Source organism: Taudactylus pleione, unplaced genomic scaffold (genome assembly GCF_031769625.1).
Source record: "Taudactylus pleione unplaced genomic scaffold, aTauple2 ptg002130l, whole genome shotgun sequence".
Classification (NCBI taxonomy): domain Eukaryota; kingdom Metazoa; phylum Chordata; class Amphibia; order Anura; family Myobatrachidae; genus Taudactylus; species Taudactylus pleione.
In genome coordinates this window covers 77,775-92,773 of record NW_028286524.1, presented here as the reverse complement: position 1 = coordinate 92,773, position 14,999 = coordinate 77,775, and the positions used below count along the sequence as shown (strand labels likewise).

General features: G+C 51.2%; 1 protein-coding gene across 8 annotated transcripts in view; it reads right to left on the bottom strand.

Moving 5' to 3' along the window:
* Window positions 1-635: 635 nt before the first annotated feature.
* LOC148435669 (insulin receptor substrate 1-like) overlaps window positions 636-14,999 on the bottom strand; it is a 28,570-nt gene continuing 14,206 nt past the window's right edge. For all 8 annotated transcript variants that reach the window (XM_088465665.1, XM_088465669.1, XM_088465670.1 and 5 more), the window contains one exon: window positions 636-2,499. In XM_088465665.1, the coding sequence (XP_088321791.1) occupies window positions 2,492-2,499 (8 nt within the window). In that variant the 3' untranslated portion in view covers window positions 636-2,491. The remainder of the gene's footprint in view (window positions 2,500-14,999) is intronic.

The window sequence follows — 14,999 nt, the reverse complement described above, 5'->3', positions numbered from 1 at the left end:
CTGCTGCGGAATCCGAGGCCCCTTAGAACTAGAACGTTGATTCCCAATAAATCAGCCGCAGTATTTCATGTGTGTACATTGTAATGCACAGCTACACCCAGACCCCCGTCCCCCCCCCACCACCTCCTCGTCCAGGGGCCTCATTTCTGGCCGTCCACTCACCAATCTAATGGTCTGGCGCTCGGCTCCTTAGCCACAGACTCGCTATGTAATACATATAATTATATCCTCACATCTATATATTACATATACACAGGACCTGGAGGGTGCCCTATATAAACAGACGCACAGAATAGGTCTACAATGAAAGCTCATAACATGCTAGGGTCTATTCACTAAGCCTTGGATGGAGATAAACTACCAGCCAATCAGCTGCTTAATGTCACGTTACAAGCGGTGTTCGAAAAATGACAGGAGCTGGTTGGCTGGTACTTTAGACAGTACTTTTTTCCTTTACACAGCCGCCTAAAGCTACATGGGCAGCGTACGCCCCACCCCAGCTCCATGGCGGCATTAATGAGAAGTGCGCTACTAAAATGTAACATGAGGCGCCATGGTGATAAATTATGATAACGTGATTATACGGTGAAGCACACGGGATAAGACGTCGCTACAGGTAAGAAAGACACGTATAAGGCGATCAAACACTTTATTTATACACATACTGTAGCTTATACAATGCATTGCTCCCGCTAGTTGGGGCCCTACACCGCCGGTAGTGGCCATTTTGTGAGCGCCTCATAAAGAGGGCTTGAACTCCCCTCGGAGCTCTTCCACAGACCAAACGCAGGGCCTGCCTATGGCAAGGGAGCATTCTCATTGGCTCAGATTCTTGTCTCTAACAGTCCCTCCCCCATTAGCGTTTGGAATGTTCCATGTACCCACAATATATGGGGGGAGGGGGGAGACCAGCTCTTACGCTAACCTATTAAATACTTTTTTTTTAGATCTAACCCTATTTGGGAAAGGAGGGTCTCCTGTAATTTTTTTATTATTTCAGTTCACACCCGTCAAAGAATGCCTCATGATAAATGGCACGGGATTACAGTGGTAACGCGGTCGCATATGGCGAATCGGGCGCTTACCACAACAATCCCGTGCCTTTTTTTTTTTTTTTCTTCTTTTATAGGAGGGTGTTCTAGCACCCAGATCATTAATAACTCCATAGCTTAATAAAGATTTCTCAAACCATAATAATACTTTTATCATACTCTATATATTACATCATATCTCCATAAACAGGTATACTGTACATTGGCTTTTATGTTTTTTGTTTGTTTTTTTGGTTTAAAAATTCTTTAAATTGACCTAAAACAGATCCAGACATTTGACACAAAGACACTTAGAGCTACCGTTACCCTACGCACATTTTCGGGAGGCAGCCATTTTGGGGGCTGAATCAATATCAAAGCCCATGGCAACGTCACGGCATAAAAAAAAAAAAAACACAGTGCCTCAACGTTGACACCATTTGCTGGTGAACCGGTGGGGCCGAGTTTCCTACAAAACAGTAGTTTAGTCGATCAGGCCACAAAATGTCCGCCTCCACCTGGCGCAGGCAGTACGCCGTCCCAGGAACTGGGTTAAAAGTACCAGAAGAAAGTGGTCATTTGCCACCCGGAGGTTATACTATAAAAGGCCAGTTTTGGTAGAACAAAAGCACTTTAAATTCCATTTACGATTAAACTAAAACTCCCCCCTGGCCTCTGGCAAGGGAGGGTGAGCAGCTGTAGCGCACGGTTTTGGCACTTGGTCTAGAACTAGACCGTACCTGTATATTTCTATCAACCCTTATGGTTTATTTTGTACCTTATGCCAACCTGACACCACCGTCAGTCAGACCACATTATGGCTATTCGTGTCTATCTGCACAGTGAATCCTGCGCCAGAATTTGTATCTTATAATACCTGCCCGTCGCCAACACACCCACGCACAGCAGAAGGCAGCCATTTTTTATTTTTTTTTTGTAGGCAGAACCAAAAATTCCTCAGAAGGCAGCCAATCAATTCACTAGTTGCTGGAGAACTTCTAGACAGTATTGCCTCAGCCTACAAAATGGCTGCCTCCGCTGAGCGAACACAGCAGGGTCACTTTAACCCAAGCAAAGCTGGGGAGCACCAAACGCTACTAAGACATGGCATTAATCCAACAGATTTAAATGACTTCTATGATTTCTGCATCTGTATTCCCCGTTGGCGACCGGCTAGAGTTAGGCTTTGAGGCCTACATCGTCAGATGCAAACAAACCCCATAGTCCCTTTCTATGGGGTATAAAGGCACTTTTTTTAATAAAAAAAAAAAAAAAAAAAGGACCAGTCCTGAAGTTTTGGGTCACTTTTGAGATGCGGGATTTACAGAAAGTGCAAATATTAAAAAAAAAAAAAAAAAAAACACGGCTAAATTTCGCGTGGCTTCCCGACCACGGTTGCATCACTTCACTTCCTCAGACGTGTGAAGGAATCGGGGTGATCTGCGGCAGGTTAGGGCGCTTCAGCATTCTGGGGAAAAAAAAACGAGAGGAGAAAATACCATTAGAAAAACAGCACTCTTACGGGATAACGGCGCATGTATTCTTGTTTTACAGTACTTATTTCAGGCAGCGTTACGAATCTCATCGCATCGCAGCCTGTGGCTGACACGGACAGGACGTCGACACCATACTCTCCTAATAGGAATAAAAGCGGAAAAGACAGGCTAGGGTAACGTGCACTTTTCCCTCAGCGGTGGAACTACAAGTGCCATCATGCCGCAAGGATGCCCTTCTCTGCCGCCAGGGGTGAGTAAAGTGACGAGCGCAATATCTATTATCATATGCAGATTTGCGTAGTAGGATCATTATATAAATAGATGCACATTAGGCAGAGACCGGGGGGGGGGGGGGGGGGGTATTTGCAGAAGGTGATGCTGAGGTTAGGGGGGGGGGGGGGGGAGACGTTTGGGTTTTGATGCCTGTTTAGGGACAGCTCCTACACAAAGCATGTCAGACACAGCAGGGGATCCCGTGAACAGCTGTCCCTACTTTTCTCGTCCACTCTTCAGAGTGCATTCCATCTGCCGCCACCATAAATAACACGGAAACATGAAAGGAGCCGAGTGACCTCTAGTTATTCTGGGGTGTTACGAGCCAGGGACAGAGTGTTACAGGTCAGGGGGTCCTCTTCCATCTTACGTCACTGAATGACAAGGGCACAGCGGGTGAAGCCATTACCCCCGGGCTGACATGTTCCCCTGATGCCCCTAGGAGAGGCCTGGGTTCTGCCAGGGGGGAACCTGTATTATACTGATCAGAGGAAAATGCTTCTAGAGAATGATATAACTGCAACACAAGGGGCCCGTTATACATAACGGAAGCTTACAGTGGTTCAGGGTGGTTTTCCGTGGCCGCAGTATGGAGCCGAGGCACAGCCTGCAATATCAGGCAGCGCACGTCTCCCCAAGATGGCCGTCGGGCACCACTAATAGGATTATAGGCAGGCTAGGTGGAACATGGCAGAAGCATAGGTGCAGGGTCACCTGCCTGTACTAACCGGTAGCAGTGGAAAGGGAAATTATCCGCCCACTCGGCCCAAGAGCTGACCGTCTGGATTATGGGCCTGATTCAGCAAGGAAGGCAGTCGCTTATACGCACGCAATCGGCCGATTGTTGCGTTCTGCACACGCGTATGCAGTGCGCGGACCAGTCATTGCGATCGGGGCTGCGGTGTTTACGCAGACCCATGGCGGAGTGATTGACGGGAAGTGCCGTTTGTGGGTGGTGACGGCGGGGCGGTCGGCCGAACGCAGGTGTGACAGTGCGTGTCAAGGGATTTGCAGGGAGGTGCATAAATTATCCACTGCGATGCCATAGGCAGCCTGAAGCCTCATAGCGTGCGCTGAAGTCGGCAATTCCTGAGCGAGGTCTGACCTGCCTTAACTGTGCGCGAGGCTGCGATGGTGCTCGATTGTACCGATGTTTTCGAAGTCTTGCTAAACATTGCAGATGTGTGTGTAGGTGATGTGGGCGTCCTTATGAAGTGCCGCGACAGCATAGCGATCGCTATGGATTAGCATAAATTCGTGGTGAACCTGCGCGCATACGCCATATTGCCATCCGTAGTGAATCAGGCCCTATTTTTGATTTGGCCACAGGCACGGATAGGCACTGCGGCTCTGACAGCTGCACCTTGCCGGTCGGCTGACGCCTCCTGGACAACGCAGCCCCGCGGACGTCTGTCACCAGGCTGATTAGAAAAATGTGCAGCAGGCCGGTCTGACATATTGTTTTCAATTTCATAAAGGTTTCCCTCCACTCAAATAGGAGAAACCAGCTGACCCAAATGTACTAAGAACTGGAAAGCGATAAACTACCAGCCACTCAGCTCCTTACTGTCATGTTACAGGCTGTGTTTGAAAATTGACAGTTAGGAGCAGATTGGTTGGTACTTTACCAGGGGTAAAATAAGAAATAGTATTAATCATCCATTCTGACATCATCATCGGCTGATGAAATGTATACAACTGCGGTAACCTTGTTTTACCACAAGATGGCGACATTAATCTTGGATGCACCTGAACTTACCTATATCCGTATGAAGGCCCCTCAGTCACACCTATAAGATGGAGGGAGGGGCACAAGGTCAATCCGGAGGGTGGAGATGGTGCGATTCCATGAGGCCGGTCTCTGAGGGGAACTATACTGGTAGTAGTGGACGGCTCCCAGTTCTGTGTGACTCAGACACTAACAATACAGAGACCAGGCCCAAATATTTACACACTAACAAGTCACCGGTATCTGCGCAACCGCCAAACACCACCATTATCCTGTAACACTGACCGTCCAGGGACGCACAGCAATAACCAGCTGGAAATGTACATGCACGTACCTGTCCCACGCAGTCACATGACCGTGCCGGCCGCCCCTCGCCATGCGTCCTATGTCACATACATATAGACACAGGTATAATGTACACACAGTCACATGACTGCGCCGGCCGCCCCTCGCCATGCGTCCTATATCACATACATATAGACACAGGTATAATGTACACACAGGGCCTGATTCAGAGCCGGACGCTATTTGCGGACGCTCGTTCAGAAAAAGGGACTGGCTATTTAAATTGAGCGCTCGCTCTTTGCGGTCTGTTGACACCTCTATGTCTGAGCGAGCGTCCGAAACATACGCTCGCTATTTTGTAAAGACGCCCCCTGGCCGCTCGCATCCTACATGACAGAATGAGGCGTTTGTGGGTGGTAACAGGGGAAGGTGCTTGAAAACGGGGAGTGGAGATCCGAACGCAGGCGTGCTTAAAGGTCAAAACGGACGTTTAATGGGTGTGCATAATTAACAAACCAGCGTCATCGACCACGTCACTTGGTTGTCTTTTAGCCTGAACTGCTCGCATGATTGCGGTAGGAAAATGCTACCACAAGAATAGCGAGCAGTTCAGACGCCTTTCGATGTACTCGATTAATCTAATAAATAGCGGAGATGACGTAGGATGCGAGCGGCCAAGGGGGCGTCTTTACAAAATAGCGAGCGCATGTTTTGTTCGCTCGCTCAGACATAGAGGCGTCAACAGACCGCAAAGAGCGAGAGCTCAATTTAAATATCCGGCCCCTTTTTCTGAACGAGCGTCCGCAAATAGCGTCCGGCTCTGAATCAGGCCCACGATTCACCACAAGGCGGAGAACATCAGTCGAAAATTAGCGAAGAATCACCTACCCCCAGAAGGAAAGAACAAATCCACAGAGGGAACCTGGCTAGGGGGAAAGAAATCCTGGATTCCATCACTACAGCAGATGTATAGCTTGCAGTACATCAAAACGCAGAAACACAGCGCCGACAACAGAAATGACATAAAAAACGACTGGAATTACGCACAAGATTAAGGATACTATGACCTGCGACAACAAGGGCGTCATTCACATGATGCCATGCCCATGTGGCCTACAATACGTAGGCAGAAAAGCCAGAAAACTAAATACCCGCATGGGAGAACACAACAAGAGATATGGTAAGAACTTACCTTTGTTATCTCTGTTTCTACGAAGTCCATAGGGTCCACAGGGTTGACCTTGGGGTATAGCTGGATCTGGATCCATGGGCACCACGCAGTTAAAGCTTTAGCTGCTCCCAGGATGCACTTGGGTCCGTCCTCCTCTATACCCCGCCCCCGGCCACAGCACCTCAGTTGGTAAGCAGCCAAGGCCGGAGGAGGAGACTAAACAGAGAGAAGGAAGACTGGAACAAACAAGAACCATACTCACAGAAATGGGAGACGGAAAACCGGTGACCAGCCACACAGCCCATTTGAAGCCAGGTGCGTCAGGGCGGGCGCCCTGTGGACCCTATGGACTTCGTAGAAACAGAGATAACAAAGGTAAGTTCTTACCATATCTCTTGTTTTCTACTTCAGGGTCCATAGGGGGTCCACAGGGTTGACCTTGGGGATGTCCCAAAGCAGTACAACTAAGGGCGGGGACGCTCCTGTGCTGAAAGGAGTACCCGGCGCCCAAAGGATGCATCCTGAGAGGCAAAGGTGTCAAACGCATAGAACCTCAAAAACGTTTGAATTGAAGACCAAGTGGCCGCCTTACACAGCTGAACAGCAGAAGCGCCACGTCTAGCAGCCCAAGAGGGACCCACAGAACGAGTTGAATGAGCCTTAACAGAGGCTGGCACAGGTAAGCCCTCCTGTGCATAAGCCTCACAAATAACGGAACGAAGCCAACGGGCTAACGTTTGTTTGTTGGCAGGCCAACCCCTCTTGTGAAAACCAAAGAGGATAAACAAGGAATCAGACTTCCTAACCGAAGCCGTCCGGTCTACATAAATTCTAAGCGCCCGGACCACATCTAAGGAAGTCTCACCAGCTGAAAGATCAGGGGACTGAAAAGCTGGCACAACAAGTTCCTGATTAATATGGAACTTCGAGACCACTTTGGGCAAAAACTCAGGACGAGTGCGGAGCACCGCTCTGTCCTGGTGAAAAATCAGGAAAGGAGGGCGACAGGAAAGCGCCCCCAATTCAGACACCCTCCTGGCCGAAGCAATTGCCAGGAGAAAAACCGTCTTAAATGTCAGCCACTTGAGCTCCACCGCCTCAAGAGGCTCAAACGGAGGACCCTGCAGGACCCGTAGCACCACCGCCAAGTCCCAAGGAGCCACAAAGGGAGGCTGGATCCTGAGAACACCTTGGAAAAAGGTGTGAACGTCTGGTAGTATTGCAATCCGCCGTTGAAACCACACGGACAAGGCGGACACATGAACCTTCAGAGATGCAAGGCGTAAGCCGAGATCCAATCCTGACTGAAGAAATTCCAAGATCCTAGAAACTCGGAACACCTGAGGATCATAATGTCTGGACTCACACCACTGAAAGTAAGTGTGCCACACTCTGTGATAAATCCGTGCTGAAGCAGGCTTGCGTGCCCTGAGCATGGTACCAATAACCGAACTGGAGAAGCCCCGAGACCTCAAGACGGCTGTCTCAAGAGCCACGCCGTCAAAGACAGCCGACCCAGATCCGGGTAAAGGCAGGGCCCCTGAGACAACAGGTCCCGACGCTGAGGAAGAAGGTACGGAGCGTCGATGGAGAGGCTCCTGAGATCGGAGTACCAAGGACGTCTGGGCCACGCCGGAGCTACCAGCACGAGCATGCCGCCGTCCTGCTTGAATTTCCGCAGAACCCGAGGAAGCAGGGATATCGGAGGAAACAGATACGCCAGGTGAAACGTCCATTTCACCGACAGCGCGTCCACCAGACTTGCACCTGCGTCTCTTGTCCTTGACCCGTAAACGGGCAACTTGTGATTGTGACGGGAGGCCATCAAGTCCAGCTCCGGCAGTCCCCACCTGTCCACGAGTAGCTGAAACACCTCTGGGTGAAGCGACCATTCCCCGGGATGCACGTCGTGACGGCTGAGGAAGTCCGCCTCCCAATTGAGGACTCCGGGGATGAAGACCGCCGAGATCGCTGGAATGTGACCCTCCGCCCAAGTCAGGATACGAGACACCTCCGACATCGCTGCCTGACTGCGAGTTCCGCCTTGGTGATTGATATACGCCACCGTGGTGGCGTTGTCGGACTGCACCTGTACCGCCCTTCCGTGAAGAGCGGGGCCGGACGACTGCAGGGCCCTGTATACTGCCCGCAGTTCCAGGATGTTGATGGGGAGAAGTGCTTCTTCCGCTGACCAACGACCCTGAAGCGACAAAGAGCCGGTCACTGCCCCCCAACCCCGGAGACTGGCATCCGTCGTGAGCAGGACCCAGTCCGGGATCCAAAATGGGCGCCCCTCGACCAGATGAGCTGTCTGAAGCCACCAAGCCAAAGATAGCCGAACGTCCGGAGACAACACCAGCACCTGAGAGCGGATCCGGTGAGGTAACCCGTTCCATTCTGATAGAATCAGCCCCTGCAGGGGCCGGGAATGGAACTGGGCAAATTCCACCATGTCGAATGTCGACACCATGGACCCCAGAACTCTCATAGCCGAATGGACCGACAGGCGGCAACGGCTCAGGCAACTGCGTATCCGCAGCTGTAGGGAGGCGACCTTCTCCGGAGTCAGGAAGATCCTTTGCTGACGCGAATCCAGCAGGGCTCCCAAATGAACCATCCGCTGTGATGGAATCAGGGAGGACTTTTTCCAATTTATCAACCACCCGTGTGCTTGCAGGCAAGCGATCGTCAGGTGGAGATGTTGAAGCAGTACCTCCGGGGAGCTCGCCAGCAACAGGAGGTCGTCCAGGTACGGCAGCAGCCGTACATTCTGGTTCCGAAGATGTGCGGCCATGACCGCCATAATCTTCGTGAACACCCTCGGTGCCGTGGAGAGACCAAAGGGTAGCGCCCGGAACTGATAGTGGTGTTGAAGGATAGCGAACCTCAGATACCGCTGGTGTGAAGATGCTATCGGAACATGGAGGTAGGCGTCCTGGATGTCCAGGGACACCGTGTAATCCCCCGGTTCCATCGCCAGAATGATGGAACGTAACATTTCCATCCTGAACTTGGGAACTCTGAGGAATTTGTTCAGAGACTTCAAGTTGAGGATAGGGCGATGAGAACCATTGGGTTTCTGCACCAGAAACAGAGACGAATAATACCCCGTCCCTCGTTGTGATAGAGGAACGGGAACAATGACCCCTGCTTTCAGCAGGGACTCTATAGCCTCCTGAACCTGTAACGCCTTGGTCTTGTCCTGAGAAGGACTTGTGCAGAAAAACTGGTGGGGTGGTCTGTGCCGAAAAGACAGGGCGTACCCCTGGGAGACCACTTCTCGAACCCAGGCATCCGTGGTGGTATTGTGCCAGCACTGGGCAAATAGAAGAAGTCGGCCTCCCACTCTGAGGTCCCCCAGAGGGAGGCCCGTCCCATCAGGCCGCAGGTTTATCTTCCTGCTTGGAAGAAGGGCGCCGAGCACTCCAGGCTTGCTTCTTGGGTTTAGAGGCCGTCTTACTCGCAGACTGTCTCGGGAAGGACTGACCTTTCGCCTTACCCTGAACCCGAAAGGAACGAAAAGCCGAACTCCGAACCTTAGCAGGCAGTGCCGCCGAAGGGAGGAAGGCCGACTTGGATTTAGCCAGGGTGTCCACTATTTTGTCCAAGTCCGGACCAAATAGTAATTCCCCATTGAAAGGTAAGGCCTCCAGACCTTTCTTTGAATCAGAGTCCGCTCTCCAGGACCGCAACCATAAGGATCGGCGGGCAGACACCGCTGCAGCCGATACCCGCGAGGTCAGCAGACTAGCATCTAAAGAAGCTTCTCCAATGTAAGAAGCAGCGTCCCTCATTTGTCCCAACAACGCCCGCTCGACATCCGGAGCGTCGTCCGGGAAGGTATCTTCCAATGCATTGGCCCACCCCTCAATGGCCTTGGCCACCCAGGAGATGGCCATGGACGGTCAGGCCACCGCCCCGGAGAGGGAGTAAATAGACTTTAAGCAAGTCTCAACTTTCCTGTCCGTGGGATCCTTCAGCGAGGATATCGACGGTAATGGTAAGGTGGCGCCCCGAGTTAAACGGGTGACATGGGAATCCACCGCCGGTGGAGTTTCCCATTTTTTACAATGTGCCTCAGGGAAGGGGTAATTAGAAGCCAACCGCTTCTGAGGAAGGAATCTCTTACTGGGCGCCTGCCAAGCTACCGCCATATGATCCGTCAACTGATCCGACAGGGGAAACACCGCAGAAGCCACCTTAGTTTTTTTGAAACTAGGAAACTTCGACTTAGGAACCGGTGCCTCATCCTCTATAAGAAGAATAGCTCGCACCGCCCTAACTAGTGCTCGCACATTAATGGACGACTTGGTATCCATTTCCTGGACCGAGGCGTCCGAGTCAGTGTCATCAGGGACCTCCCCATCATCTGAGGAACCCTCTGAGTCCGATACCTGAGCAGCCCGTGTCATGAGTGGGCGTTTTGAAATCCTAGAAGGCATGTCAGTCTGCAACATTGACTGAAAAGCCGAGGAAGCGGCCGCCAAATTTTGCACGGAGTTGGAGAGCACATCCACCCAGGGTGGAGGCGTCGCCATAGGGGCCTGAAAAGGTACCACAGGCTGCTGCGGCACAGGGGAAGCCTGCATATACATAGGCAACCCCGCATAGGGACCCACCGACTGAGACCCAGGAGGACTCCGCAATAACTGCGGGACACCCGGGGAATGGGGGATGGTCGGCTGGGACAACGACCTAGTAGGGAGAGCAGTCGGGACCGACAGACGGTCCGCAATAGACACCAGCACTTGAGAAAACATCGCCCACGGTGGTTCCTGCGTCAGAGAAGGTCTGGATGGGCCAGGAGCCACCTGGCATCGACTACACAGGCCATCCTGTGACAAATCCTCCCTATCTACTCCTGCAGAACAGCGTCCGCAGGAGGCCAACACCGGAGCCACTGAGCGCTCAACCTCCTCGTCTGACATGACAGAATATATTATATATCTGGCACCAGGGTAGAAGTAAAACGCACTCACCAGTGTGCTGAACAACAGCCCACAATATGGCACTGAGTAGCACACAACTGTATGTGACGGACCTCACAAATACGTGATCTATATAAGTGAGGTCAGTAGAAACGCCCCTCCCCCACACTTGTAGGAGAAGTAAAGGGATAGGTATAAGCTGACAGTAAGTAGAAAATAAGCACAGACAGGCAGCACTAGCAAAAGTCACATACCATGCAGGAAGATATACTCACTGCACGTTTCCACTACAATCAACCTGCCCAGATTCAGTGTCTGGGAGGGCTATAGTGCTGTGTACGCTGTCCTTAATCAGGGGAGAGGTACACAGGGGGACCGGTCCGCGTGCTCCCTGAAGATCTGCGCTGCCACCGTGAGAAAATGGCCGCTGGAGACCTCAGAGGAGGAGTGGCCGAGGAATCTGCAGCTCAGCGACGCCAGACTCCGTGTTGAAAGGCGCGCTGAGCTGAGGGGAGGAGCCGCTGACAGGGAAGGCTTCCTCCCCTGGCTAGCATATTAACCCCAGGGCTTGCCGGCATCCCGCTTGCCATATATCCCTGGTGGTCTAGTGGTCCCACGGGTTATTCCTCCTCAGAGGGGGAGCCCGCCGCCACCGCTAGCGGCCCCCGGTCTGTCCCCTAGGACCGGGGGCAAAGGACTGCATCTGCAGGCAAAACCCGCGAGCCGCCGCTAATCGGCGACTCGCGGCTTACCTTGTCCCCGGCGACTCCGGCAGCAGTCCAGGGAGGGACCCAGAGTCCGGCTAGTACGGACTCTGGCCTCCCGCCGCGATCCCCAGTGCAGTACTGGCGTCGCGGCGCCAGCGGGGAAGGAGAGCGGCAGCGTGGGCGTCTGCATAGACAGCCCGTCGCTGCCACACTAGAGCCTCTGTTTTAAAATAAAAATCTAACAGGCTCTTTTTTTTTTTTTTTAAATAAAAATAGAAAGCTTTTGGGGGCTGCTCCTGCAGCCCCCCTGCGCAGGTGACCCGACTCCGGCCGGGCACCAACTCAAACTGAGGTGCTGTGGCCGGGGGCGGGGTATAGAGGAGGACGGACCCAAGTGCATCCTGGGAGCAGCTAAAGCTTTAACTGCGTGGTGCCCATGGATCCAGATCCAGCTATACCCCAAGGTCAACCCTGTGGACCCCCTATGGACCCTGAAGTAGAAATAAGGAATATCCAGCACAAGCTGGATTCTCATAGTGTACCCCGATCACTTCAATAAAAAAACATAACGGAAACCCCGACCGTCTAACGTTCACCGCAATAAAGAACGTTAAAACAGCATGGAGAGGTGGTAACTACTTACGTTCCATGTCACAAGAAGAATCTAGATGGATATATATATATATATAAATTGAAAACCCTTGCACCTAAAGGTCTCAATGTTGACTTTTAATTCCCAGAATTCCTGAAGGAATGAAGTCCCAAGAAATGGAAATGAGCTTCGCCAGCGCATCCTACATACATACCACCCTGGTCACGCCCAAACACTTCCGAACTTGGAAGCTAAGTAGGGTCGGGCCAGACCAGTAATGAGTTGGGAGACGTCTCATGAAGAAGATCTGGTTATGTAGCAAGTATCACTGCAAGCTATATATCCTTCTCACATCAAGGAGCTCAAGATAATACTCTTAGGGCTCTATTTATTAACATTATTTTTACTAAAATAAAGTGATAAAGGGCTCTATTTACTACAATCCGCATATTGAATGCGGATTGTAGTGTGATATTACCGAGTGAATTCGCATTGCGAATTCCGGCAATATCACAGGGATTTACTATAAATCCCTTGCAGGGACAGAGCTTGCGATAAAGCTCTGTCCCTGCGGATCCCATCCGCACTCTAGTCGCGGTATTTTCGGAAAAAATACCGCGACTAAGAGCCCGCGCATGCGCCGACCGACCACCGCTACTACCCCCCCACCGACGCTAAGCCCCGCCCATCGCGATCGCGGACCCCCGCGACCCCCCCTCCCTTCATTACACTTACCTGCATCCTCCTGGCCTTCGGTGATCTTCTCCGGGCTTCCCGATCAGGTGATCTCCCATACTGCACTGGGGCCCGATCACCTGATGACCGGGCAGCAGTGCACTGTGTGAGACCAGCTGACCGGAGAGGAGCCATCACCGGAGGCCCGATCTCCGGTCCCTGGATTCAGGTAAGTGAAAAAAAAAATGTTTAATTTTTTTTTTTTTACAGCAATCAGCTTGCGGTCTGCTTAGACCACACAGCTGATTACTGGTACCTGCTCCCGCCTCTGCTCTCCCCGTTAGAGCAGAGTGGGAGCCCGGTAACCGGGGGAGACCCTGGATAACGCCACCTCCAGGTGGCGTTATTATCACAGGGCTTCCCCCGGTATTTTTTTACAATTTATTTTTAGTAACTATGGTCGAATCACATTTCCCATTACAATTATGGGAAATGCGATCTGCTTTACTAAAAATAAGTGATACTAGGGGTTGGAGTAATTCTACTCCAATTGCCCTATAGTAACTACAGGTGAAACTAAAATAATGTGAAAAGGGTGTGAAAACACAAAACACCCTTTTTCACTTTATTTTAGTAAAAATAATGTTAATAAATAGAGCCCAAAGGCTGTTTTGTGTTGTCACACCCTTTTCACATTATTTTAGTTTCACCTGTAGTTATTACAGGGCAATTGGAGTAGAATTAGTAAAATTCTACTCCAACCCCCAGTATCACTTATTTTTAGTAAAGCAGATCGCATTTCCCATAATTGTAATGGGAAATGTGATTCGACCATAGTTACTAAAAATAAATTGTAAAAAAATACCGGGGGAAGCCCTGTGATAATAACGCCACCTGGAGGTGGCGTTATCCAGGGTCTCCCCCGGTTACCGGGCTCCCACTCTGCTCTAACGGGGAGAGCAGAGGCGGGAGCAGGTACCAGTAATCAGCTGTGTGGTCTAAGCAGACCGCAAGCTGATTGCTGTAAAAAAAAAAAAAAAAAAAAATTAAACATTTTTTTTTTCAGTGGGGCCGGCCCCAGACGTTAGGCGTTCCCATGGGAACGCCTCCGTCTGGCAGCCACGCCCCCGGCACGCCCACCAAAGGGGGCGTGCTGTCACTCACCATCGACAGCACGCCCCCCTTGATGCGAGACCCCGAGCGACGGATTCCTCGTCGCTTGCCGGGTCTCGCGCATGCGCGCGTCCGTCCGAGTTGCCGGACGGACCCCAGAAACAACTACACCGGCGGTAAGGGATTCATGCACACCCCTCCGCCGAAGCGACTGAAGAAGCAGCTGCCCTTTTCCAAGCAGGCGGCAACCGTCTCTCGCGCAGGGAACCGGCGCCCTGCGTCTAGGAGGCGGCTTTTCTCACATCTACACAACTCCTACAACCAGCCACCGGGCTGCCGCTCAGGATGAGGTAGGGGGTGCATGCACTCACCAAACATTCATTCAATCGACTAGACCCCACCCAACGTCCTCTACACCATCGTTATTAACCTGCAGATTGCTGGACTGTATTTCTGATGACTCTGTGACATCACAACCACGGACAGTAAATCTACACCGGTATCATTCACATTCCATCAGCGCTGGCATTATTATAGACAGGACTGTCCCACGTTACCTATATTATAATTTCCACTGGACGGTATATTGCTTTTCTTTCATCATACTGTCAGACATTTGTGATTGTGCATTTTACATTGTGTAACATATTTCCCTCTATACTCATTTCAGACCTTGTCATTTTACTATTGTAACTACATTAAACTTTATCCCTTTATGCTGACTCATTAGTCCCATATCTATAGATCTAGTTACAATACTCATTACCAGGCTCTTACATTGCGCTACCTACTAGACGCACCTTTGTACTATCATATCCCGTCCTGGTGATATTGGGGAAACCACCAGTGTCTACAGCTGCAACAGTAACTCCCCCCTACACTCCCCGTACTAAGGAGCGCACTTACACACTTCATCCATATAATGTACACAGAGTCACATGACCGCGCCGGCCGCCCCTCGCCATGCGTCCTCTAATATACATATAGACACAGGTATAA